Raw genomic sequence first — 25,819 nt, forward strand, 5'->3', positions numbered from 1 at the left:
TAGCTTTATTTTACAGATATGGAATAGTTTTTGGTTTCGAATTAAAAATATTTGTGGTTGGCTTTTGTGGAATGATTTAGGAACTATGATAGGATATAGAGTATAAGTTTAGAAAGAGAACCCTTATCCCAAAAAAAAAAAAAGGAGAATGGACCTTTAATATGAATATGTTATTTAGAGAAACTGATAATATATTGTTGGTATTATCAATATCATTATAGATGGAAGGGAGTTTAATTGGACATCTGTCGAGAATCCTAACAATGAAGTGGAGAAGTGTTACCTAAATTTTTGCCACGTCAGTAGACCTGTAGGTTGTAAGACATGCTTTTCAACTTGTATAAGTATTATGCCAGTTAAGCATGGTTGAAAGATCCAACTGCTTTGTTTAATCTCACCCACGTTTTCTGTTTCTATGTGGGTGAATGTCTTATTTTATTTTGTTTGTTTTCTTTTGTGAGGATCACTGTTCCTGATAAAAGGGGACAGCCTCTCGTATTATTGATCAGGTCAATATTGTTTGATGCTTACTCCTGACCGGCACCATACTACCCACTGCCACCTTCAAATTATTGGTAGCTCCTACTTCAGTTGGGTAATGGCAGAGGATTTCACAAATCTGTACTCTTTTGCTTTGTCTAGGGCATAGCATCTTGAGCTACCAATTGTTATTAATATATAGGAATATAGGCATAATGTTTAAGTGCATGCACATTGTACCTTTTTCTAAGGGAGTATGATCATCAAGAATTAGACCCCTAGAGCTGAATTATAGTTCGGTCATATGAAACTGATATCCGCAATGACTGATGAATGTTTCATAGGTTTCGCATGCTTTCGACTGTACGAGTGTAGCTTGTCTTTTCGAACTAGCATAAACATGAATTCTGGGATTCATTTAACATCCCTGCTGCGGACAAGGGACATGTATCATCATCCCATTAGAATACAAAGAAGATAGAGTGAATATTAAATGTGTCCCACCTCTTCTTTCTTTTTCATTTGCTTAAAGTCACGGACCCCATGATGATACAAACTTCCCTTATATTCTGTTACTGGCTTCATATCTCATTATCATTTTTATTATATTAGTTGTTGTTATTAAGCCACTGAGTCTGTTTTTAGCGACTTTGATTCCAGCTTATGCTTGACAATTGGGTCCATAAGGGTGTGGATGATAAGCTGCTGCGCCTGTACTGGCGGGCCAGGACAGGCCTGGTCCCACCTGCAGCATTTCTAGACCAAGGAATCAAAGTGATTAGTTTTTACTTGATTCAGGACCTGCATGTAACTCAAAATTGTTCCTTCGACATTGGAGTGCAGGTTTTATGTTTCAGATTGAAAGCTTTGATCAAAAAACCATTTGGAGATTTCTGCTGAGCCTTTGCTTTCTGAATATCTGGGGATCTTAGTTTAGAACGACACCAAACTTTGTTGCTTTGATATGATGACACTGAAATCACATCATCAGAACTCATATGCATTTGTGTTGTCCTACACAACAGGGGTGGAGTTTTAGTGATTCCAACTGTACACGGTTTCTTAATAGCTCTAAATAGTAGTCGAAAATGTAGTTTTAACATGGGGTGAAAGTGCTTTTCTAGCTCCTTAAATCATGATTATTATTATTCTTTTGAAGGTTGGCTGACACTGCCTTTCTTTGACTTGAAGGATCCACGTGCTGAGCATAAACGAGTGATGGTCACGAGATACATAGGGATTGGAGAAGAGTGATGGATGGAAATGAAATTAGGGAGCTATGAAAGAGTTTAATGTGTTAATTTTCTATTACTAGCAATAATGCCCTTCAATTGAAAAGGCCCAGAGGCCATGTGATTGTTCTTGTTTCCCTCCCAATTTTCCATTAACTTAAGCTTACATCCAAACAAGATTAGTTCATTAATGGGTTAAAATCGTGGCGGAGGCAAAAAAAAAAAAGAAAAAAAAAAGGAAAAGCTAGAGACCTTTTTAGCCACTAAGCAAGGATCAAATATATTGTAAAAAGCATGGGAAGTATAATGTTTTGCCCGCCTTGAACATTTTAACTTATTCGGTTGTTAGACACTCACTTTTTAGCACAATTTCACCGGTTACTATTTTAAACAATTGAATTCGAATTTGTAGTTCGCATAATTTGAAAAAATATTGAAGTCCTTGCTTTCACTTTAGAATATTTGAAAGAAAATTTTTTTGAAGAATATATGTTCTAGGAAATTCTCAAATATATTGAAAAGATAATAGATTTATCTATTGTTTGTAAATATTTTTAGGTTGAGTTTAAAAATGTCATTGAATAATCAAACTATATGATAAGTAATAAAACATTCTTAAATCATTATCACATCATTTAAGATGTACATAATTCTTATCCCTCGTTTATCTTGATTTAATGTCATTTTCTTTAATCTATCAAATATAACAAAATTCAATCTTGCCAAACAAATGCCAAACAAGTTGTTTAGAAACACCCTCGTAGAGTGAAAATGATTGTATCACTAAATTGTAAGAATGCGAAGACATGAACTTGGACTTAATCCAAACTTACAGCTGTGTAAACTCTTTTGGGTTTAAAGTGACATAAAGCAGCCACTAAATCAAAATTCCACATGAAACCAAAGTTTGGTGCATAGATATTGCAGAAGATTCCTAAGCACTATACTAACAGTCTGATCTTGCCCAACTGCTTCCAATAGAATTCCTAATTATCAGAGTTCAGATAAAATCATATGAATTACCCATCTGGGTATTTAAAAAGTTCAAAAAATTCTTCACACACAAATCTAATTCTTGGTTTGGCTTGTTTGACTGTTTGAGAGAGGGGGGGAAAAAATTGACAGCACCAAGTTACAGCTGAAGAGAATATTCCATGTACATCATAGGAAAGATTGATGGAATGTTTTTACATGAAGTCTGTCAAATACTTGGATAGTGGCTTTTTTATTATTAATTATATATATTTACATATAAGTCAAATTCGATTGTACATGAATTAACGGAGTGAGTCATGCGACAGCAATGTTTACTATGTGTAATAATCTATTATATCAAACAAATAGGTCGTGTAGTGAAGAAAAATGGTAATCAAATTAGTTACGCAAAAGGTCACGATTCCACAAATCAAATAATCAACCTCACCTGACATGGAGTTGAAGTGGGGTTCATGTTTGTTAAGCCACAGTGATCGGTAACCATTTATATCAATTTTCTTGTCCATTTTTGCATGACCCTACACAATGTCACAATGTTTGGTCCATTCCCTTTGGCCGTGACCAAAACCAAAACCCAAGTGAAAAAACTAAAGTAAACAGACACTTTTTTTCCTTTTTTCCTCCGCTCTCTCTCTCTCTCTCCCCCAAGTACCTAATAGCCACTGGAAGAACAAAATCTCTTCATCCTCTAAAAGTTTAAGGTTCTGGAAAAAAGAATTATAAAAAAGAAAAAGAAAAAGCAAGAATGTTGATCTAAATAGTTCATCACCCAAAAACCAAAGTACTATTTTCCTCTCTATAATTAAAAAACACACACATACACACAAAAATTTTAAGAGGCAGATAGAGCAAAGTCAGAGCAACAAAGACAGGGGAAGAATAATAAAGAATGGGAGGAGTTACTTCATCAATGGCGGCAAAATTTGCTTTTTTTCCACCAAACCCACCTTCATATAAGCTGATCACAGATGAGCTTACTGGTCTCTTGCTTCTTAGTCCATATCCTCACCGTGAAAACGTTGAAATTCTCAAATTGCCCACTAGAAGAGGCACAGAGATTGTGGCAATGTATATAAGGCATCCCATGGCAAGCTCAACTTTGTTGTATTCTCATGGAAACGCTGCCGATCTGGGCCAGATGTATGAGCTTTTCATCCAATTAAGCATCCACTTGAGGGTTAATCTCATGGGGTACTCTGTTTTTCCTCTGCTTCTGGTTATCTATTTTCTATTTGTTTATATGTGCAAGTGTTAACTTTTTTTTGGAGTTAAACTTTTGGGTTGTTTTATCATCATTGGTTCAGGAATTGTGTTATTTCGTTTGTGTGTGTTGATTAATTCGTTTTGGCATCTGGGTTTTTGTTTCTTTTAGTGAATTAAGTGTCCTTAGTTGGGAATTTCTTGGTGACTTTGGCTGTTTCTTTGTTTTAGGTTTAAAACTAATCGAGATTTAGTGATGGTTAGCCTGGATTCATGTGAATTAGCTGAAAATGGAAATTTAGTTACTTCTTTTGTGGTTGTCTTATGGTCTTTCTTGGGTTCATGACCTAAATGGAAAGCTTTTTGAATACTTTGGGGAGTTGATAAATATTCGAGCTGTTGATCATAGAAAGAGTCATAAATGGTTTCTTCCCATTCTGAAGATGGAAACTAGTTATGTTGTTGAAGTGTGGTCCACTAATTCTCCCTTATTGGAGGTTGCAAGTGCAAGGTTTGTTGGAGCATTCACGTGATTGGACTTCATTAAAGGATTTGATTAGCAGTATCTTTGCCTGTATAGCATGTTAAAGTGAGTCCACAAAATTGGCGTAGCTGTGTTGCATAATTGGACTTTCAAGGATTTTCACAAGGTTTACTAGTCTCCAAATATTACAATTTTTAGTTGTTGATGTAAACCGCCATCAGCATATTATGTCTTAAAAATGTTAATGCATATTCAGAAATTGGAACAGAAAATTTATCCATCTAGTGACCAATTAAACATAATAATGGCTGTTTTCTTATTGCTTCTTTGATTACGTGCAGATATGACTATTCTGGGTATGGGCAATCAACTGGAAAGGTTTGTTAAAATTTTGAAATAATTGCAAATGTATCCTATAACTATGAGGTGATAATGTTAGAAGCTGAAAGGATCATCTTTCCTGAACTGCAGCCAAGTGAGCACAACACATATGCAGATATCGAAGCTGTGTACAAGTGCCTTGAAGAAAGTTATGGTACGAAGCAGGAAGATATCATCCTTTATGGCCAATCTGTTGGGAGTGGCCCCACTTTGGACCTCGCCGCTCGATTGCCTCAGTTAAGGGCTGTTGTTCTGCATAGTCCCATTCTCTCAGGCTTAAGGGTCATGTATCCTGTAAAGCGTACATACTGGTTTGACATTTATAAGGTAACGTGACCCTTCTTTGGTTTTTATTGTGTTGATAAGTACTTACATTTCTTATTAGTAACTTAATGAAATATTTATTGTTTTGTCTGCAGAATATTGACAAAATTCCACTTGTAAATTGTCCTGTTCTTATAATTCATGTAAGTATGCCATTCTAAATTTTTTTCAATCCTATTTGGAGTTATGACCCATGATATTACCGACGCATGAATGACATATTTTGTTGTCATCTTTATAGCTCCATATGTTTCGTAGAATATCTTGATTCATAATGAAACTTAATGGGGACTCAAGTTTGGTTGAAGACTTTTTAGTAATATATGGACCCAAGTGAGGAGTTGCTTTCAATTAGTGGGTGTAAACTGTAAACTGTAGACTGTCAATGACATTACATTGTGATTTTCTTGGAATGTTACTTTCATTTTTCATATCATCAATACCTGTCATAATTTTGCACCATTCATGTTCTTCCATATTGAGGTTCTGGTTAGAAGTCAATTTCTTTCAATCAAGTCTGATGCAGATCAATTTTGCAGTAGACTTTTGGGCCATTCAACTCTCTCAAATCCAAACAAGAAGATGCCTGTCATGTTTGGTAACTTTTAGTTTGTCAGTTTTGGAGGTAGTGTGAAACCCAGAATGTAAAATAATAGTCTTGACAAAGACAAATGTAATTGCATCTTATACAAGCTTCATCTTTCCAACGGATGTGAACAAAAGTTGAATACTCTCATTAAAATTTGCCTAGTTGACCTTCATATAGATGTAACGCGTTAAAAAATGCCTATTCAGCCATTCCAAACTTTAATGCTTCTTAGATTCTCTTCTCTAATTTTTAGGAAAATAATGTAATATTTACTTTCGCTATTGCTTTTGTACTTTTTACAAAGACTAAAGTAGTATTGACAAACATAGTAGAGTTAGTAAACAAAAGAAATAATAATAGTAGTAGAAAAAACAATTGCAGTTGGGTTTCAGGGAAAAGTGGTTGTGCACGTGACACTCATGAATAGGTAATCTGATTCCTGTGCTCTTTATTTGCACTCACAAAAATGATGCTGTATGGTGATTTCATTGAATATTATTAAGTCAAGCCAGTTGGTACTTGCATATGAATTTGAGCACATCTTGTCCATTTGTATTTTCTTATTGAACTATTTGGTACGTAATAGGTAGTCAACAATTTTTATTGAGGTAGGTAATGGAACACTGATGTCTGTGTCATTTTTTTTTTCTTTTTGATCCATCTGCTTAACTGAAAACAAAATTTCTTTGAGTGGTATTAGTAGTGTTAATGACTAGTTTGTCCTCTCAATAAACATTTGGATGAGCCATTTGCATCACTAGCTATCTGAACTTCGGACATTGTATATTTATAAATGATCTCTAGATTAATTTATCAGTAAATGCTTTATCTAGGAGATTTTTAGCAACATTCCTTAGTAAGTGCTTATGGAAACTGTATATAGTATACTGTTTCATTACCTTACCATTTAAAAATTCTTTCTCATTCTACAGGGAACTTCAGATGAAGTAGTTGATTGCTCCCACGGTAAACAACTGTGGGAACTGTGTAAAGAGAAGTACGAACCGCTTTGGCTGAAAGGAGGGAACCACTGTGATTTAGAGCACTATCCCGAGTATATCAGGCATCTCAAGAAATTCGTATCAACCGTCGAAAAATCTCCTTCCCAGAGATACAGTTCTAGGAGAAGTACAGACCATTTTGAGCAGGCACGAAAGAGTACCGATTTTTTTGAGGGTTCAAGGAAGAGCACTGATAGGAGAGAAAAACCAAGGAAGAGCACTGACAGGCCCGAAAAACTGAAAAATCATTCCAATAATGCCGATAAGCTAGAAAAAATAAGAATGTCTTTTGACCAAATGGAGAGGTCTCGGAGGAGTGTGGATTGCCACGAGAAATCCCGGAAAAGCATCGACCACCAGTTGGAAAGAGCCCGGAAAAGTGTTGATCGGTTGGATAGAATACGAAATGGGTAATTCTTCAGAGCAAACATACATCTGCATGGATTTGGTGTGGGGGTGAATGTGTTTTGCAGCTTTTTTTATAACTTATTACTATTGTTTTCTGGCCGTGTAGTTGTCTTGTTGGTATCACTGTAAAAACTAAGGCATGAAATGAGAAAAGGGTATGGTGTTATCATGGGATATCTTCTCTAGGTGCTGTTGGCACTATGACTCCATTTTGTCATTATGATGTCATTTTTTCATAAGTGCAAGCTAGTTTCTCTACTGATATAAGCTTTTATCATAGCGGTAATGACATTTAAATTGGTAATTGACAAAAAAAAACAATGTAACATATGAATAAATCTCAATGATTTCGTAAAATCTTTTAAAGTTCAAGCAAACACATACAAGGGGGTCCAAATTTTTATAATTATTTGTAGATAAGACCTCCGTAGAAGAACATTTAATTTCCAGATTAGGATTTTCTCTTGATCTTGACTTTCTTAAACTTTTAAAAACCTTATATTGTTTGTAATTATTAAAGCATTGATGAAATTTAACTATTATAATTATGCTTTTCTAATCACTAATCACTCACCAGAACTATATACTAAGAAAAGCTTAGAATAGGAGGGAATCATGGTCCCTAATTTGCATGCTTCAATGGCATGGTGAAATGTTTGACTAGTGATGATTTGATTTCCTGGCACAATAATTTTATCCAGCTCTCCAATCATGTTTCTTGCGAAGCAAGTAGATTTGATTGAGACAGCGACCCTATAGATGGTCCTCGAGCTGAACCCCAGCTGCAAAGAAACTGGTATTTGGGTATATTGGGTCCATCATATTTATTGAGGCCAAATCAGTCTATGTCTAAAGCAAGAATGGATATTAATCACTCTATTAATAATTTCAAACTAATGAGCTTGCAGATGTAATAGATAAACTAATGGGTTTATTAATAGATAAATTAGTAAACCACATGTCTGAATGAAATTATTGATAGATTTGGCCTGGTGATAAATTCTTTAACAACTGAAACAAAGATAAGAAAAAGAAATTATCAGTAATTGTCTAATTTGATAAGAAAATTAACATTTAGGAGAAAAATAAGAGAAACTATTTTAACACATAAATGATGAATGTTAATTTCTTGGAAGAAAAAAGGAATAAGATAGGAACTGAGAAAAGATAATTCTGTATTTTAAAAAATCCATACACACCTAGAAATGACTTTTAAGGAAATTAATGATAAATTAACTATTAAAACTATAATTTCAATTTTATTTTTTTAAGTCAGCAGGACTTCAGCATCTTCTCGGCGACGGCGAGGGGTCCAGCGCCGCCGTTGGTGGTGACATCCAGTGCAATCAAATATAATCAACAAACAAAAGATAAGGTTTGGCAAATGTCGCGTTCAGACATTTTGTCAAACAGTTGGCGCCAATGACTTGCGTCGTAAGTATTAAAGTATTTGGTATTGCCTGAAAGGAACAAGGTCACACTGGACTGGAGTGGTCCTGATGATACTTCACCACGTGCGCGTTTTATGTAGTTCTAATAAGTTTATTAGGATAATAAATCTTAAGAAATTTTTATTTATTATAGCCATGCCGACCGTCGAATTCGTTGAGTTCATGTGTTAATGAAAATTCAAAATAAAATGCTTTTATTTAATTCCATTCTAAAGATAATTCTATATTTCAATACTTCATGGAAATAATAAAATCATATCTCTATACCTGATGCCATATCTACATAAAACTCTTATCAAAATTGAATTTCATTTCATCAAACAAAGGCAACCCAGATTACTACATTCCTTTTGAGACACTGGGTAAAATTTTTTTATGTTATTATTCTGTGATCTTTTCATACTCCATAGACGTTTTCTAACATTTGATAAGAAGGTATTATGCACTCTGAATATCAGATTCTGCGTCACATTTGGCACTCTGAACATCAAAAGAGAACACTTTGAATATCTAAAACAATGCAAAAACAGAAGATACTAGTAGTAAAAGCTTTTGAAGGCTAAAGGCATCTCTGAAGCTTGAAGGTTCCTGACACGCTGCATTTTCAGTTCCTTTGATCGATCTCACTGTTACGGCAACTGATTTTGCATGAGTTAATTAGCAGCCAGAAGTTTGTCTAGGCTTTGCTTCTGTTCATGCTGCACAACTTAGAAAAAGTTTACTTTCAAAACTGTACCTCAAATACGTGAAATATATTACTTCTATCTGTGGGAAGAGTCAGTAGTACTGAGTAGAGCCTTCCAGTAGAGACAATCTGGGTTTGCGCTCACTGTATTCAACTATGGCTGACGGTGGGAGATGCCCAACGCAGATCTCATGCACTGTTGCAAAAAGCGGAAACAGCTCTAGCCATCCACGGTGGCTTAGCACTTCATAAACTTCTCTTGCAGTTGAGACTCCCTTCAAATAAGAGAGAGAGACTGAATCAGTGGCAACAACAGAAACAACAAAATAACACCCTCGATAAGTTATTTTATAACTAGCTTTAAGTCCATGGTTTGTATGATTCTTGGGATGGATATGAATCTTTTTACAGATAGAATAGCTACCTGTTAGTATTCCCATGACTTCATCTACATATACACAATATTAAAAACAGCTTGAAAGTTCCTTCCTCCAAAGATACAAGATGCGAACACAATAGTCTTTAACGGAAAGGGATTTATTGCAGACTTTGTCATTATGCTTATTAACATATTTTACGAGTACTAATTTAGAAGCATTTGATATTTTCATTAATTCATCAAGCTGATATATCCAACTCATAAAACATCTTTGCAAATTCCAATAATATTCAGCCCCAACGATTTCTGAGTTTTGCCTCAGTCAGTACTTCGTTATAATTAGATTTCGTATATACCTGTAATTTCTGGCCCTGAAGCATCTCTGCTTCTAGATCATCGAAAGACCTGCATAAGACAAACAGCAAGGTCACAATCAATTCTAAAATTTTCTATTTTAACTAGGGTACCAAATGGCAAAGCTTAACCTTTTCCCTTCGTTCTTAGCAAAAGCCTCGGCAACTTTTCTGTTTCTTCCTCCCACTGCCACAAAAGTAAAAGAAATCATTATCGAAGCAAAATTGCACTAGAAGGAGAAGGCAGCAATGTGCTTGCTTACAGCATGTTGTGATGAGATCAGCTACACCACAGCTCTCAAAGAAGGTGCTGTCCTTAACAGATGAAAACAACAACTTGGAAAAGGCTCTCATCTCTCTGAGACCAATTCTCATTATTGCAGCCTAGTAATTCACATAAAAGCAAAGTTAGAAACAAACACACACAACCGAGGGATATAAACTTTAAAAGAATTATTTTCTTATACCTTAGTGTTATTTCCCATTTCAAGGCCATCAACGAAACCTGTCACGTTGACATCCCACCATCAGTCATCTGATTCTTCATAAACGCCAAAAAGGATAAAACAAGAAAGAAGAAAATTAATCCACTAACCTGCAGCGATTGCTACAACATTTTTCAAGGTCCCACATAGTTCAACTCCTTCCACGTCTTGGACCTATTTGAATATACGACAGAAAGAGTTAAAACCAAATTTTTATATTGTCAACTCAATACACTTTATTCTTAACCTGCTATGTTCTACAGTAGATCATAAATCGAAAAGTTACAGCAATATCATTATATACCGCAACTCTAAGACTTCTTTATTCGTGCCCAAACTGTCATGACTACATTAAGTTAGAGTTCTATTCCGATCAGTTGCAGTTAGTAATAGTTCACAGGAAACATAATAATCAACAAACAAGTATGTTTGCTGCACTTACAGCAGTGACCATAAAATAAGGAGTACTAAATAGCTGAACCCATTTCTCTGCAATCTCTCTGTTGTCTCTGTACCCAACTGTTGCTTCACTGAATTTCTCAACAGCAATCTGCACGAGCAGCCTATATTCTTTAGAGAACTAATGGTTTTCATAAAAGTCAAAACTATTAAAATTGACACTAAAATCGACACTTGCCTCGTTTGCAATATTCGCTCCCATCAGAACACAGCAACTAACACCAAGCTGCTCGGAGATTAGAGTGGAGATCATGCAAGGACCCTCCCTCTTAACTTCCATTCCTTTAATAAGTGAAATAACTTCCACATCTCCATTTACCTTTCCAACAAGCCTCTTGCAAATACCCTCCATAAACTGATGAGGAGTCACAAACACCAACATGTTGGCATCCTTAACTGCATACCGTTGCAATTTTGCCATTAGAAAATTAAGCAAAATTATTATATTTCCAGCTTTAGATATAACAAATGTGGCTAGATATACTTAAAGTGAAAGACAAGATCAGCAAAGCAAGAAATTAAATACCAGCATTTTCAAGGTCTGGATCTGCAACAACATTCTTGCCAAGCTTAATCCCAGGGAGATACTTAACATTTTCCTGTCAAAGAAATTTAGCACACAGCAAATTAAGAAACAGTTAAATGACATGCAATAATCCAGATAAAACGATCAATGAACTCTGTTACATTGGTTCGATTGATGACATCTGTGAGCTTCTCACCACTTGGCAATGTCTCCTCAAATACCCACATCCTCACTTCATCTGAATTTCATTACAAAAAAAAAAAAACTAAATTCTCAAATAGTTCCAGTGAATGTTTCATTTTATAGCTACAAGGAACTAGAGTTCCAATGTTTATATTATACAAGATACCCAAGAACTAAACGTCTCCAATGGCACACATGAACTAAAATATTGCAATACTCATACTTTCTTCTTTTCCTCAAACAAAATGCGTGTCATAGGGGAGGAAAAAAAAGGGGGGGGGGGGGGGAATCTATCAATTCGAAGTGGAATTAAAGAGAAAGTGAAAGAAAAGAATATGTACCATGAAAAGAACTGAGCCTGAGGGTGTTAGAAGCAATGAGCTTAGAAGCAACACTACCCCAATTGCCACTACCCACAACAGTGACCTTAGATTTATGCAAGACACCATCATCACTGCCAGAAGAAAAGCTTGAGGGCAAAGTTTCAGAATTGTTATCTTCGAATGCAGGAGCCATGAAGAGACTACTAAGAGAAAGGGAGTGAAAGAAACAGGGGAAACGCTTCCTGATAAAGGGTTGTTTAAGTGGCAAATATAAAGAAGAAAGAAGACGCATGGAGAGGTGAGGAGGTGGGCGGAGTTGCCAGACACGTTGCGTTACAAACTATGTGTCTACTGTCTGAGTGTTTGTTTTGTTTTCTTTTAACTTCGCCTTTTAAATCTGGCGATCCTGTCTATGCTGTGAAAAACAACACGTGAATTAATGCTTGTATGATCCCTTTGCCTTTTTTTTTTCCACAAACAACCACCCTAATTTGGGAAATTTCGTCCAAGTTTTTTTTATTAGACGGTTGTGCAAAGTGATGTAATGATGTTAATAATGAGTAATGATACAGCCACAAACTCTTGTACAAATTTATTTTGTACAAACTGATGTGGCATGATAAGATTAGTTGAATTAAATATCACTTGGCCCGCATGATTTATTTTTATTAATTTATATTTTCATTCAACCAATGAATTAATGCCACGTCAGTTTGTACAAAATAAGTTTGTACAAGAGTTTGTGGCTGTATCATTACTCGTTAATAATATCTCCATTCTCCCCAAGGGCCAAGTTCATCTCCTCATGCTATACTTTCTATCAAGGAAACAACTGACCTTATTTTCAATATATATACCAAAACCCACTCATTATTGGATTTAAGTGAGTGATTTTTAACCATTTTTTTTTTTGGACATTTGTAAAAACTTTTTCTTGGAATTAAAAATAATAATTTTGATCAAGTGGTCTTCACTCTAAATCTTTAATAATATGGTTGCGGGTCAAGTCTTTAGTTTCCCAAAAAAAAAGCATTAAAATCTCTTATGGTTGAGAGAAGACATCATCATCTTGGAATTTTTATCTAATAAAATAAAATAAAGAGCAGCCACCAAAACCGTTAGATGCCTGTACTTGAATCTGAAACAATTGTGACAGAGTAGGGGTGGGTATAAACCCACAACCCATGGATTTATCCAAACTCAAACCAAATTAAATGGTTTGGGTTGGGTAAATCATTAAAATGGGTTAGATATGGGATTTATGTAGAAAATCATTTTATTATGGTTTGGGTATGGTTTACCCATGGTTATGGACAAAACCCCAACACTCAAATTTTCAAATGAAATAAATGAAAACAAAATAAATGAACACAAATAAGTGAAAGACCGCCATTAAATTTTTTACGGTGTAATCAATTGTCAACAGTTAGAAAATGAAAATAACAGTAAAAATAAATTTAAATTAAATAAATATTGTTATAAATAACATAAATTTTTTTTCTTATTTACAAAAATAATTCCTCCCACATGGAAGGATCATCATAGAAAGAACATGAGACTCTACTAATGATCAATAATAACTCAGCTTGGACTGGGTCCGATATGCTAGATGGCGGCTAATTTTTGGTCAATAATTGAATGTAATGCCCATATTAAGTATTAAAACAAGGAATATATGTTTTGATATGAGTAGAAAAATTAATAATAAAATTTTTTCTTGTAATTATTTATTTTGTGAACATTTTCTTATAATAAATATTTTGTAACATTTTAAAATTAAATGTAAAAAGTATAGGTAAAATATGTTATTATTTATCTTATAATAAATTTTTATTTGTCAATCAAGTTTTCTTATAATAATTTTTTTATCATTTGACTAATAATTTTCTTATATATTTATTATAAGAAAATTTTCACAAAATAAATAAGTATAAAAAAATTTATTATTAATTTTTTTGTTCATATCAAAACATATATTTCTTATTTTTAATGCTTTATTTTTTATTTAGTTTCTATTCATGTGATTTATTTAATTTAGAATAAATATAAATAAAAGATTAGTTGAAAATAAGGGTAATATTGTAAACTTATACTATTAGAGGAGTTTTTGGCCATTATAAAAGTAGAAGGGGGAAAAATAATATATGTTGATTACTGTAGGGGGGAAACTGACAATCTCCCTAAAATTAAACATATAAGTAAACAACATAACGCAAAATTACCAAAACGATAAATAAAAATAAATATTGCATAATTAAATAAATAACAAGTGGCAAAATTTATTATTAGATTGTTAATGTCATGTTTGTGAAAGTTTATTATTAAAGTGTACGTTCTTATTTATTGAGAAATAATAATTTTTGTGATTAAACTTTATTTTGATTTTCTAGTATTCTTTAATTTAAGGATTAAGTTATTGTAAAATTTATAATTTTTATCCACTATATTTTTTTTTATATTTTAATATCAATTTAATAATTAATAATAATTAATAATTATTATAATTTTGATATAATTAAATTTTATTAAAATAAAAATTATTTTGATAATAAAATTCAAACTAAACCCAAACCAAACCCAAATGGTTTGGTTTGGTTTAGGTTAAAAATATTTGGGTTAGTTTGGGTTGGATCCAAATTTTTATGGTTTGGTTTGGGTTAACTTAAAATCCAACTCAAACCAACCCATGACCACCCCTATGTCAGAGTGCATCCAATAGCTTTAAGGGTTACTCTACCTTAGAGCTGATCCAACGCAACTAAACCCGATAAGCTAAAAATAAATGTGGATGTGATTTAGGGAAATTGATTGTCTCCGCTTTCATCAACTGCTCCGCCCGGTTCACTGGGCTGTTGCCCTACCAAGCACTTGTTGGATGCTTCTGCCACCCGCTTGACGGGTGGAGCGCTCGTTGTCCATACCGTTCTCCCTGCTGGGGCAAAATTTATTTTAACATAAATCAGGAGCCATTGATGATACACTTTACCGAATGGCTTGTGATCCATCGATCAATTATAGCGCCCCTTATCCTTATTGTTCCTCTATACGGGCAAAAATTCTTTTAACATAAATCAGGAGCCATTCGCTGAGTGTATAATCTCAATCGTGCTGTAATTGCATTTGATCGATGCAAGATAAACCGTTGACTGCATAATCAGCAATTCAAATAATAATATATAACAACACCAATTTATTTCTAATTCTCTATAAGCTTGATTGAGTGCGTTCAAATAGCTTTCTTTAGAGGGTCCGCCTAAGTTACATGTAGTGTAACGTACACTCAACCTGTGAAATTTCATCTAGCCCCTTATACTTTTTGTTATTTATATTTTATTCATGAATATTAAAATTTTTTTGAAATGTACAATTTCGTTTAACCCCTTATACACTCAATTTTATTTTATTAAAACCCTAGGCCTAGAGTATGAATTCGCCCCTATAATATTAAATTCTCAAAATAACCTCTATTTAATTAAAAATATAATTATTGTTAAATGAATTATAATTATAATTATTATTTTATTATAATCATAAATATTTTTTTAATAGATTATTGTTATTATTAATAACAAGAATAAAAAGCATTATAATTACTTAATCTATTAAAAATAATTAATAATATTTTTTATTAAATTGTTAATAATAATAATAATTAATGATTATCTAGATTTTTTTAATATTTGGTATAAAACTTATTTTTATAATAAAAATTGTTATTACTCACACACAAGTCACTATCTAAACGCAAGGTATTTTTCCAGCCTCCGCTCTCCTGGCAGCCTAAAAGTCCACACACGCATGAGACCCCCTTGCCCAAACAACTCAAAAAATATTATTATAATCATAAATATGTTAATCGGAACTAGTTTATTCAAAATAAAAGTCTCCGCTCTCCTTTCATATTTTATTATAATCATAAATATATTAATTATCATTGATTATTATTATTATTATTATTAACAATTTAATAAAAAAATATTATTAATTATTGTTAATAGATTAATTATAATGCTTTTTATTCTTGTTATTAATAATAACAATAATCTATTAAAAAATATTTATGATTATAATAAAATAATAATTATAATTATAATTCATTTAACAATAATTATATTTTTAATTAAATAGAGGTTATTTTGAGAATTTAATATTATAGGGGCGAATTCATACTCTAGGGTTTTAATAAAATAAAATTGAGTGTATAAGGGGTTAAACGAAATTGTACATTTCAAAAAAATTTTAATATTCACGAATAAAATATAAATAACAAAAAATATAAGGGGCTAGATGAAATTTCACAAGTTGAGTGTACGTTACACTACCTGTAACGTAGGCGGACCCTTCTTTAGATAATTACTTGAGTTTGAATCCTGTCACGAATAGAGGATTATTTTTTAGATGAATATTCCTGTCGATTCAATCATTCAAGAATAAGAATTGTATTAGATTCAAATGAAGAATTAATATATCGTATTTTTTTACCTCTGGTAGAAAATAGAACAATGTTTACATGTTCTCTAGACTGTAAACTTTAATTCCATTAATTAGGTGTGTGAAGTTAATGTAAACCTTTGGACCTTTTGTTACTATTTGCCTTTGATTTTAACAATTGCATTGTCAATTAGCAAGATCAAGAGTGCCAAAAATTGTGGGATTTTTCAATCCATATCCATGGTCTTTGACGAATGATTATATGCATTTTGTTTTAATGTATCTCGTATTTGATGTTGAGTCGGTGACTAGGAAGATAAAGTCTTGCCATAATGTTGTTAACATTTTACATAAAAATAATGAAAATCAATTATTGTGTAAAAAATAAAATAAGGTTATTATCATCAAAACCCTTTGACAGATCTCCTCGAAACATGTGTCAAACCAGCTGGTGCTTCTTGATCAAGTTATGTACAGGAAGACGATGGCTTCCGAAGCAAGGAGTATGCTCAGGCTTTTGAGTTTCATTTGATAGAAATCAAGACAATATTCATATACCATTTTACTTCATAAATTCTCATTATTTATCTTCATTGAGATAATTGATTTATCAGGATAATACTACTACAATTTACGTGCAATAACAGCTAATGTTATTTTTCAGAGTCTGACTACGGTGCAACAGTGGTACCGTGCTACCGTTGCATCTAGCCGTTGGATCTAATTGAATGGATGATCCATTAAAATCCAACGACTGAGTGCAACGGTGGCACGATACCACCATTGCACCATAATTTTCTCCTATTTTTCAAATTAGCGTGGCTCTCTAAACATATACACAAGTAGCATGTGTTTTCCTCTTTAGGCACCTCTTAGTCAACCAGTCAAACCACCAGATGGGTAGCCTCAAAAATTAATCAGAACAAAAAATTGTTCATAAGATGGGTTCTATTTAATGCAAATTAACTTTATACATGCACAATCATTTCTAAATCGTACATCAGTGAACTTAGTTTCCACCCACTGCCTCTAGTCCTTCACAAAACTGAACCCGAAACATTAAGGTTCACACCTGTCTTGCATTCATCTTTTATTGTATGTAGTAAATCCTTGATTGGATTAGCATAAAGAAGCGAGCATTAGTCCAGAAAGTAAATATTTAGGAAGCTGATTGCCATAACCGAGATCCTAAGTATCCAGAATTTCCCTTACTGTACACGCAAGATTTCTCCATCAGCCATAGTCCAAACCTATCAAAAGCTAAGCCAACATCTCACTACAATTACAAACACTACTTGAAAACATAAGAGCTAAGGACATCACTTGGGGTTAGGGAACCAACTTATTGTGCACAGGTCGTCTCCGGCGTGGCAGAGAATAATCCTCAGTCGACCACTGCAGCACCGACTCTTGCCCATGCCCATCTCTTCCTTCCATTTTCTCTGCAGACAAAAAGGTAAGCAGTCGGCAGCCTAAATTCATGCATGATCGTTAATTACCATGCAAAATCAGGCTCCTTCCTACCTGGCAATTGTGGTCTAGCAGCACATATTTCAAGCTGACTTAGTAAACACAGGCAAAAGATCGTTTTACACACCAGCACTGGCACTGCCTTCATGTTATTAATTCTTCTCCATAATCTTTTCTTCCCCAACTCTTTCTGTTTGCTGTGCATACACACACACACACACACACACACAAACACTTACCACTGCAAAATACTTGAAACCAATTATCTAGTGGATAAATATCAAAGATGGGTCCACTCTAGCAAGAAAGTTTATCTAAATAGTGAATATACAATATACATTTATAGGTCAATCTAGCTAACACAGATGCTGTAAATAAAGAATATTGTCGATTCATGTGCAGAACATGCCTGGAGCTTCTTTTGTTCTTTCTAGGACTATTAGTGTCTAATTTTCAAAAATGAAAAAAGGAACAAAGTAGTCGTCTAGCCGCCGCCACGTGGTCCACAATCTTCAAAACCATCCATCCTACACCTATTTGACTATCAGGAAAGTGCAGACCAGGCAGAAGCAGGCAGCCATCCAAAGCCTGATGATTAAAACTGTTCTGTGCCCTCCAGATGGTGGTTTGCCCGATGGCTACCACTCTGTCAAATGCCAGAGAAATTCTGTGAAGTTGGTGGTGCTCGAAGCTGAAAACTTGAATTTGTTCACATGCCACAAATCAGATCCAACTCTTTGGCCAGCTAACTCTTAAAAACATGATTCCCTTGCCATAATACCTATTCCTTGTACATTCAAAACATATTCTTGCAAACTAAATAATTCAAGACATACTCAAGAATCTCAAGCAGAAATCAATTTACAAATTTACCAAAATAAAGAAAAGGAACTGCAATGAATACAATATATTTGCTAAGCAGCCAATAATATCAAATGACTTGAACGATAAAATCATCATTAAATCCACAAACAGTGAAAAAGATTGAAAGACCCATCTACAATATCCTAGCACTACTCATACACGGAACTTTTGAAGAAAGTGAAAGCAATGGATTTCTATTATTTCTTTAATGTTACCTCAATAATAACATTGATCACTGTTGTACATTGGTATAAGATACAAAAATGGCAATATCCTGAATCTCTGATTAATCAATTATCTCAATGAAGGAAAAACAATGAGAATTTATGAAGTAAATGAATCCTCTTCTTGAATTCTATCAAATGAAACTCAAAAATCTGAGCATACTCCTTGCTGCAAAAAGCAATCATTTTCTTGGATACAACTGGATTGAGCACCAGCTAGTTTGGCATTGGCTGTAAACATGCTTCAAGGTGCTCTATCAAAGGGTTGTGTATCATTGTAACAGACATCCCAGACAGCTTCCATGGCATCCTTTGCTGCTCCCGCAGAGCAGTAAGGGTTAGCAATCACCGATTTCATGACTCTTCTTCTCACACAATCCTGTGAATATCAGAGCAGAAACCATATATAATTTTACTTATTTTGAATAAACTTCTAAAACAATGTAGAAGAAAACCCATACTCCTGCCAAACACTCCCCCCCACCCCCCTTCTCTCAAGATATAAGGTTTTTGAGGAATGGAATTTGAATTAGACTAACATTCAAAACATAAGTACTTCCAATTGAAGCATTCAGTGACAAAAATAGGTCACTTATAGTTCTTTAAAGACTAATCCATGATGGCATTGTAGGCATATGGTAAAACTGGAAATTTTAATCATTAAATTGATAAATTCCTTCACTGTTGCACTAAGAACTCTAAATGTTGAACTTTCTTTCTCTTGTAATTACATCCAAATGTGCAAGGAAATTAGAAACATGAATAGACTATTGTTAATAAAGGGACTATAGCTTATATTCATTAATTTTTTAGTGAAGTGCAGGCTTATATCAGAAAAGATTTGAATATTTGTTGGCTCCAGCACATGTTATAAGTCACTAGGTGTATCTCTGTCAGCATTTCAACACTTTTAACTAAAGTCTTTCTACAGAAAGGAAACTCACCTGTTCATGGCCTCTTATCTTCATGTAACCCCGCAGTAATTCCCGTTTGTAGTGACAATCACCACTTAGATGACCAGCACGAATCTGTTTAACATGGTTTACAGATAAATAAATTAATAAAAACCAAAACATCAAAAATGAAAGAAAAATTTGAAAACAAAAATAAAATTCCACTAAGATGCAACATGTGCTCACCTCACTACAGGCATGATGAGCGCAATTAGACCAATCCAAGTTTGCAGCCCGGCATTCATCATATGCGTGAATTAGCTCATGTATAATTACTTGGTTGACATCATCTTGGATGTTCATGTGATTACTACAAACCAAAATCTAAATCACAAGCACACAAATTAAAATGTACACAGAGCATTAGACTATCATTAACTCATCTGTTAAGAAAGGATAATAAATGCAGGTCACTTGTTTGTTACACAACAGAGGTTAAATTAAAGTTTATATCATGCATAGATCGAAGAAATCCACAAAAAAGAAAAAAGAAAAAGCAAAAGAATCTAATTGATTTATCAACTATAAAGAAGCTTTGATCTACATGGAATACTAAATATGTTTATGCTCTACAATTACAAACCAACCAAGAGAATCAAAGCCAATCCTGACCTCAAGCTAAGCCTCAACCCGGTAAACAAATTTAAAAGTCAACTCCATAAAAGAATAAACTTTTTTTATGCGTTAAAACTTCAATACACGAAAATAAGTTGCTACACGGCAATATAAATCAAAAGCAATCCTGAAGACTAAGAAGGTAACATAAATATATATATATATATATATATATATAAAATACCCCTTCACCGCGAACATAGCCACCAGCAATCTTCTTATTACAATGTACAGCTTTAATGAACTTGTCACCAAATCCGCACCCAGCTTTCTCCAAATGCTGCCTCAAGAATTTCACCGTAGGATCTAGTCGGAAGAAGAAAAGGCAAAAAAAAAAAAAATTCAACAAATGATTTTCATTTCTAATTCAACCAGGCAAGAATACAGAACCCAAAAATATCCATTAACTCACTGAGAAATGCTGCGAACCCTAAATCCAAAATCTTAAAACTACAAACCCTGGTAAAAATTTAAAAGTACTCAAATGTTTAAAAGAAAAAAAAAAGTTCGAAAAACCCTCATATATCTTCGGGAACTTGGATTACTATTCAAATCATTGCAATAAAAAGAGGAAAAGCAAAGAATGAGATTAAGAAACTCTAAAACCCTTACAAGATTTATTGATAATTAAATGAAATATAGAGAGAAAAAAGATATTTGGGAGTAAATAATTACTTCTGAGGCTTCTTTGAATCATGTCTTGGCACTCCTCTATGGTTCTCCCGCCGTTGACGGCGGAGGAGGAGCTCTCGGGTATGGATTTCGGGGCGGGTTCCTCTGACATTTCTCTGACTCGCCTGCCCCACGGAAAAGGCGGGTAAATGGAATCGGTTTGGGTTTTATTAAAACGCTGGCTTTCGTTGTGGCTTTTTAGCTTTTGTTTTTATATCGGATATTTTCGCCGGGCTTCGTTTGTGAGGGCCGAGGAATTTTAATTCATTTCGCACTGGCAAAAAATACCTGGGTCCCTAATGTTCCATGATTTTCAAATTAAAGATACAAGTTTTAAAAATGTTTGGATGCAGGAAAAAATAAAAAATCACCCACTAAATACCAACTCTTACTCATTATTACTCTAATCTGAATACAAATCTACGTTTTTTTTTATATACTAATATATTATAGTCAGAGCTCTACTAATATTTACAATCAGAAATCGTTTGAAACTCTATTTAATATTCTTATTATGGCATAGCCTGAAGGTTGATCCTCACTTAATATTGAAGAAAGATCTATTTAGACTATTCTACCTCAAATGCGGAGAGATAAGAAAACTGTTATGTAGTGTTTACTTTCTGGAGTGGGAGTATGGAGTGTGGATTCTTCCCACTCCATTGTTTACTTATCTTTAAAAAGGGGGGAGTGTGAGTGGGAATCCGTGGGTCCCACCCAATTTTGGAGTGGGGAGTGGGATTCCCACTCCCATGGGGGGAGGTGGGAGTGGGAATCCACTCCCCCTCTTCCCATTTTATCCTTATAAAAATAAATAAATAAATAATATTTAATAAAATAAATAATATCATATTTATTAAAAATAATAATTATATCATATTTATTTATTAAATTTAATAAAATAAAAATAAATAAATATTATATTTAAATTAATAATATTAAACATTAATTTTAATAACTATTAATTATTTATTTAATTAATAATAATAAATATTTTATTCTAAAAAAATATTAATTTTGTACTATATTATCAATAATAATATTTCATTTGTGTTGCTATTATTAATAATTTTTATTCACATAATTTAAATTAAAATTAATAAAAAATTATGATTTACATAATTAAGAATATTAGTAATTATTATTAATTTATAAATATAATAAAATATTTATTTTATTTTCCAAATATATTTTTTATTAATTTTTTAATTACAAATTATAATTCTGTACATAAGGATAAAATTGTAATTTAAAATAATTTACTCCCAATCCAAGACAAAGTAAACAAATAATTAGAATTCTGATTGACAATCCATACTTTCATTTAGTCTAAGTAAACACCATACTCTCACTCCCACTCCACACTCCTAATCCAAGGATTCCCACTTCTCAGGATTCTCACTTCAATCCAAAAAGTAAACGCAGCATAATATAAGAGGGGAGTCAAGTCCCAGTATTGGGCGCATGGGTTGCTAATGGGCAACGAGCCCATTGGCGAATATAAATCTATGTTATCAGCATGCAGTTATTCATCGAAATAAAAATTAGAAAGATAACATAATGGCTTATGTTCTATTCAAATTTGAGACATTTATTTTTACGGCAACTTTACACTCTCACTAGTCACTTCTTACCCATTAGACATTTTATGTTCTATTCTATAAGAGTGTATAGAATATATTTTCCGACATTAATTAATTAAGCTAATTAAGGGAGTACCACCTGTTAGATAGTTTATAATCTTTAGTATATATAAGAAAATGAGCACTAGTATATGTATAAAATGCTGACTAAATTCTGATAAAATTTGAGTGAATCTCCACGTGCTCACCTTCTAATTACAAATGCCATATATAGGGAGATAGAGATTTAGTCTTTCTAACAACACAAGTATAGAACCAATCAACTCGTTCGGTTTGTGAATCACCCGCATTAATAGGTCAAGCCAAAGCTAACAACCAAGACATTAGCAAGCCATCTTAGGAAAACCAAAACAAACCAAAACCTAACTTCCCCCGACTCAAACACTATATATTGCCTCAGCATTTTATCCATTTTCCCTCATTCTTTTGCTTTGCAGTATTTCTCTATCGTAGAGAATTACTGCTTTCTTTGGAATCCCCGGTTATCTCTCTCTCAGTTTCTTTATAAATAAGGAGATAAAGAAAAACAGGAAATTAAGAAAAATAATGGCACGTCAACTTGTTGCACTCGCCCTAGTTTTCATGGCTGTGGCAGGAGTCTCAGCTCAGGCACCTAATCCTCCACCAGGCACACCGCCCGGTGGCCCTAACGGTAACGCAGCGGCGGCTCCACAGCAAGGTGCTTCAGCTCCCGGCCAGGCACCCCCAGCTGAAGGAGCCAACCCACCACAACAGCAACAACAACCTGCTGCTCCCTCCCAGGCCCCGGCCAATAACAACCCTCCCCCTCAGGGCCAAGCACCTGCCGCTTCTTCTAAGGCTCCAGCACAAGGCCCTTCGGCTGAGACCGCTTCTTCTACTCCTGCTGCTGCACCAAAGGCTGATGATTCCAGCTCCCCACCAACCCCTGAAACCACTGATGCTGCCAGCAGCCCAGGAGCTGCCGCTACCGCCCCAGCTCCAGCATCATCCGCTGCTGCTCTCAAGGTCTCTGCCGTCGCTGGTGTGGCTGCAGTTGCTGGCTTCTTCCTCTTCTGAGCTTGACCAAAAGCAATTAAGCATATCAGAAAGAGATATGAACAAAGTGATCTTCTTGTTCTTCTTATGCTTTTGTGTGTCTTGACAACACGGGTTTAGCTGATTTAGAACAGAAGTACTTAATTTTGTGCTATTGCCAAGCTGCATGCATTAATTAATTAGAGGGTCTTAAGCCATTCACAAGCCCCTGGTTTTCTTTTTGATTGCCATTTTTAATTTGAAGGACTCATTTATGAATATTATTCCACTCCTCAATTGAACTACAAGAGGGGGGAAATTAAAAATCCTCAAATATATACGACGTTTAGTGTAATAATATACTACCTATCTCAATATTTAACTTTTTATCTTCAAAGAGAATCAAAGCCAATCCAATTTAACTCAATTCAATCAAGGCCTCAATCCCAAATATAATATGTCCATAAATATTATTATGAGCTAACAGGCACACATCGATATTGATATGTCCATAACCTGCTGATTTTCTCCAAACGCGTCTTCAAGAATTTCACTGAAGGAACCACTCGGAACAAGATAAAATATAATCAACAAAACAAGGGCATTCTTCCAATTCAAATGCGCAATAATACAAACCAATTATTCCCAATCTAGAGGTGCCTTATCATAAGTTTTGTCCCCGTATCTAATTTTTTTTTTTTTTGGTTGGACCTCTAAATTTTTTGATGCTATTTATACAGTTAGTGATTATGTTTCCACCCAATAGTCCTTTGCAATACAAATAGGGTGTACAATCAAGGGTGAACCCAACACTTTATATTACCCAAGTTAAACTAAAAATTTTATATTTTAAAGTAAGCATGAACATTCATTAGTAGAAAAACCATATAAATAGACTCTAGATAAAAATAATTATAGAAAAAGAGTAGAAAATAAAAGACAATTCAAATATACAAACACTATTTTTCAATTACCAAATCTGACATTGCAACATATACTCACACCTAATTATATAAGAATTAATAAATCATTTAAGAATTTCTAGTTAAATTAAATCAACACATGTAATTATAATCAATTAAAATTTGCAAGTAGAACCTTTATGTTTGAAAAATACTTAACTACGAGGCTTAAAGAAATTAAACAATTAAAATTTATTCATCTTTTTATATTATAAAAATATTATTGGTCAAAGTTTTAAATAATAAACTAAATTCAACCCAACAAAAATGTATTTGCGTGTTGTTATTTATTTGTCAGGCACTCTGACTCACTTTGAAAAACTAGATGTTGATAATTCTTCTATAAAAAACTACTCAAAAGACTCAAATTTTATTTTCTAACTTGTTCTCTTAGTTAAAGTAACTAGTAAATAAAATACCAAAATTTACATAAAAAGTTTATGAAAATGTTGATAATTGTTACTATATGGTTTTTTCAAGTAATACGAGTGACGATATTATATTACATTGAAATACTTTTTTTTAATTAGAATTTTTTAGAAATAGATTAAAGCAGTAATAGCATTTTAGACCCCTAATGTTTTCAATCTATTCAATAAATATATAATTTAATCATTTTATAAAATAGTCACCAATTTCAATAGGAAAAATAATACAATTAAATTAGGGACATATTTAAAAATAAAATAAAAGCTCTATTATTATATGGAATTGATAAAACATAAGGGTAACTGAATGAAAATAAAATAAAAATTCTATCCATATATAAAATTAATCAAAATATAAGGGATTTAAATGACTTTTTTTTCTGGACAGTAGCCTGGTCAAGGTCCGCCACTGCGTACAACAGACGCTTGTAGGTACGATAAAAGGTAAGACAAAAACTTGTATAAATTAGAATTTGCATATTGGAGACTTGCATGCCTTGCAAATGTAGTTTTCTATAAGATGAGTTAAAAGAGTAAATGAAAATTTTGTTATAATAAGGTCACTTTTTGCGTTACATCTTTTTACACTAAGCGTATATATCTATATATATTTGATCAAAAT

The 25,819-nt window shown here is 33.4% G+C and overlaps 4 protein-coding genes across 6 annotated transcripts; 2 read left to right on the forward strand and 2 right to left on the reverse strand.

Moving 5' to 3' along the window:
- The first annotated feature begins 3,281 nt into the window (after positions 1 to 3,281).
- LOC102629915 (uncharacterized) lies at positions 3,282 to 7,269 on the forward strand. The gene is made up of 5 exons (XM_006470133.4): positions 3,282 to 3,899; positions 4,734 to 4,770; positions 4,864 to 5,100; positions 5,193 to 5,240; positions 6,619 to 7,269. Exons 1-5 carry the CDS (start codon positions 3,598 to 3,600, stop codon positions 7,099 to 7,101), a joined length of 1,107 nt encoding a protein of 368 aa, XP_006470196.1. The 5' UTR covers positions 3,282 to 3,597; the 3' UTR covers positions 7,102 to 7,269.
- Positions 7,270 to 8,826: 1,557 nt separating this feature from the next.
- Positions 8,827 to 12,375, reverse strand: LOC102629248 (glycerol-3-phosphate dehydrogenase [NAD(+)]). Of its 3 annotated transcripts, none has more exons than XM_025094464.2 (12): positions 11,958 to 12,375; positions 11,595 to 11,671; positions 11,434 to 11,506; positions 11,086 to 11,303; positions 10,891 to 10,998; positions 10,559 to 10,622; positions 10,431 to 10,468; positions 10,227 to 10,347; positions 10,096 to 10,150; positions 9,967 to 10,015; positions 9,283 to 9,506; positions 8,827 to 9,172 (listed from the first exon to the last, which is right to left on the reverse strand). In XM_025094464.2, the coding sequence occupies exons 1-11, from the start codon at positions 12,229 to 12,231 to the stop codon at positions 9,324 to 9,326; spliced, it is 1,260 nt and encodes a 419-aa protein (XP_024950232.2). In that variant the 5' UTR covers positions 12,232 to 12,375; the 3' UTR covers positions 8,827 to 9,172; positions 9,283 to 9,323. The 3 variants fall into 3 exon arrangements, with proteins under 3 accessions (XP_024950232.2, XP_006470194.2, XP_024950230.2); XM_006470131.4 differs by having other exon boundaries at positions 8,827 to 9,184; XM_025094462.2 differs by having other exon boundaries at positions 8,827 to 9,506; positions 11,958 to 12,374.
- A 6,507-nt stretch (positions 12,376 to 18,882) lies between these two features.
- Positions 18,883 to 21,394, reverse strand: LOC102628965 (mitochondrial inner membrane protease ATP23). Its single transcript, XM_006470129.3, has 5 exons — positions 21,172 to 21,394; positions 20,681 to 20,802; positions 20,068 to 20,205; positions 19,873 to 19,956; positions 18,883 to 19,307 (listed from the first exon to the last, which is right to left on the reverse strand). The coding sequence occupies exons 1-5, from the start codon at positions 21,278 to 21,280 to the stop codon at positions 19,173 to 19,175; spliced, it is 588 nt and encodes a 195-aa protein (XP_006470192.2). The 5' UTR covers positions 21,281 to 21,394; the 3' UTR covers positions 18,883 to 19,172.
- A 1,963-nt stretch (positions 21,395 to 23,357) lies between these two features.
- Positions 23,358 to 23,849, forward strand: LOC107175892 (classical arabinogalactan protein 6-like). Its single transcript, XM_015527695.2, has one exon. The coding sequence runs from the start codon at positions 23,358 to 23,360 to the stop codon at positions 23,847 to 23,849; it is 492 nt and encodes a 163-aa protein (XP_015383181.2).
- The last annotated feature ends 1,970 nt before the right edge of the window (positions 23,850 to 25,819 follow it).

Source organism: Citrus sinensis, chromosome 2 (genome assembly GCF_022201045.2).
Source record: "Citrus sinensis cultivar Valencia sweet orange chromosome 2, DVS_A1.0, whole genome shotgun sequence".
Taxonomy (NCBI): domain Eukaryota; kingdom Viridiplantae; phylum Streptophyta; class Magnoliopsida; order Sapindales; family Rutaceae; genus Citrus; species Citrus sinensis.

Coding starts and splice junctions, on each gene's coding strand:
- LOC102629915 (XM_006470133.4), top strand. CDS start 3,598: ATGGGAGGAGTTACTTCATCAATGGCGGCAAAATTTGCTTTTTTTCCA. Junction 3,900..4,733: donor TTGAGGGTTAATCTCATGGG/GTACTCTGTTTT, acceptor GATTACGTGCAG/ATATGACTATTCTGGGTATG. Junction 4,771..4,863: donor ATGGGCAATCAACTGGAAAG/GTTTGTTAAAAT, acceptor CCTGAACTGCAG/CCAAGTGAGCACAACACATA.
- LOC107175892 (XM_015527695.2), top strand. CDS start 23,358: ATGGCACGTCAACTTGTTGCACTCGCCCTAGTTTTCATGGCTGTGGCA.
- LOC102628965 (XM_006470129.3), bottom strand. CDS start 21,280: ATGTCAGAGGAACCCGCCCCGAAATCCATACCCGAGAGCTCCTCCTCC. Junction 20,803..21,171: donor GATTCAAAGAAGCCTCAGAA/GTAATTATTTAC, acceptor TCTTCCGACTAG/ATCCTACGGTGAAATTCTTG. Junction 19,957..20,067: donor CTCATCATGCCTGTAGTGAG/GTGAGCACATGT, acceptor CATGTTAAACAG/ATTCGTGCTGGTCATCTAAG.
- LOC102629248 (XM_025094464.2), bottom strand. CDS start 12,231: ATGCGTCTTCTTTCTTCTTTATATTTGCCACTTAAACAACCCTTTATC. Junction 10,016..10,095: donor GCTAAGAACGAAGGGAAAAG/GTTAAGCTTTGC, acceptor TGTCTTATGCAG/GTCTTTCGATGATCTAGAAG. Junction 9,507..9,966: donor TTCAGGGCCAGAAATTACAG/GTATATACGAAA, acceptor TCTTATTTGAAG/GGAGTCTCAACTGCAAGAGA.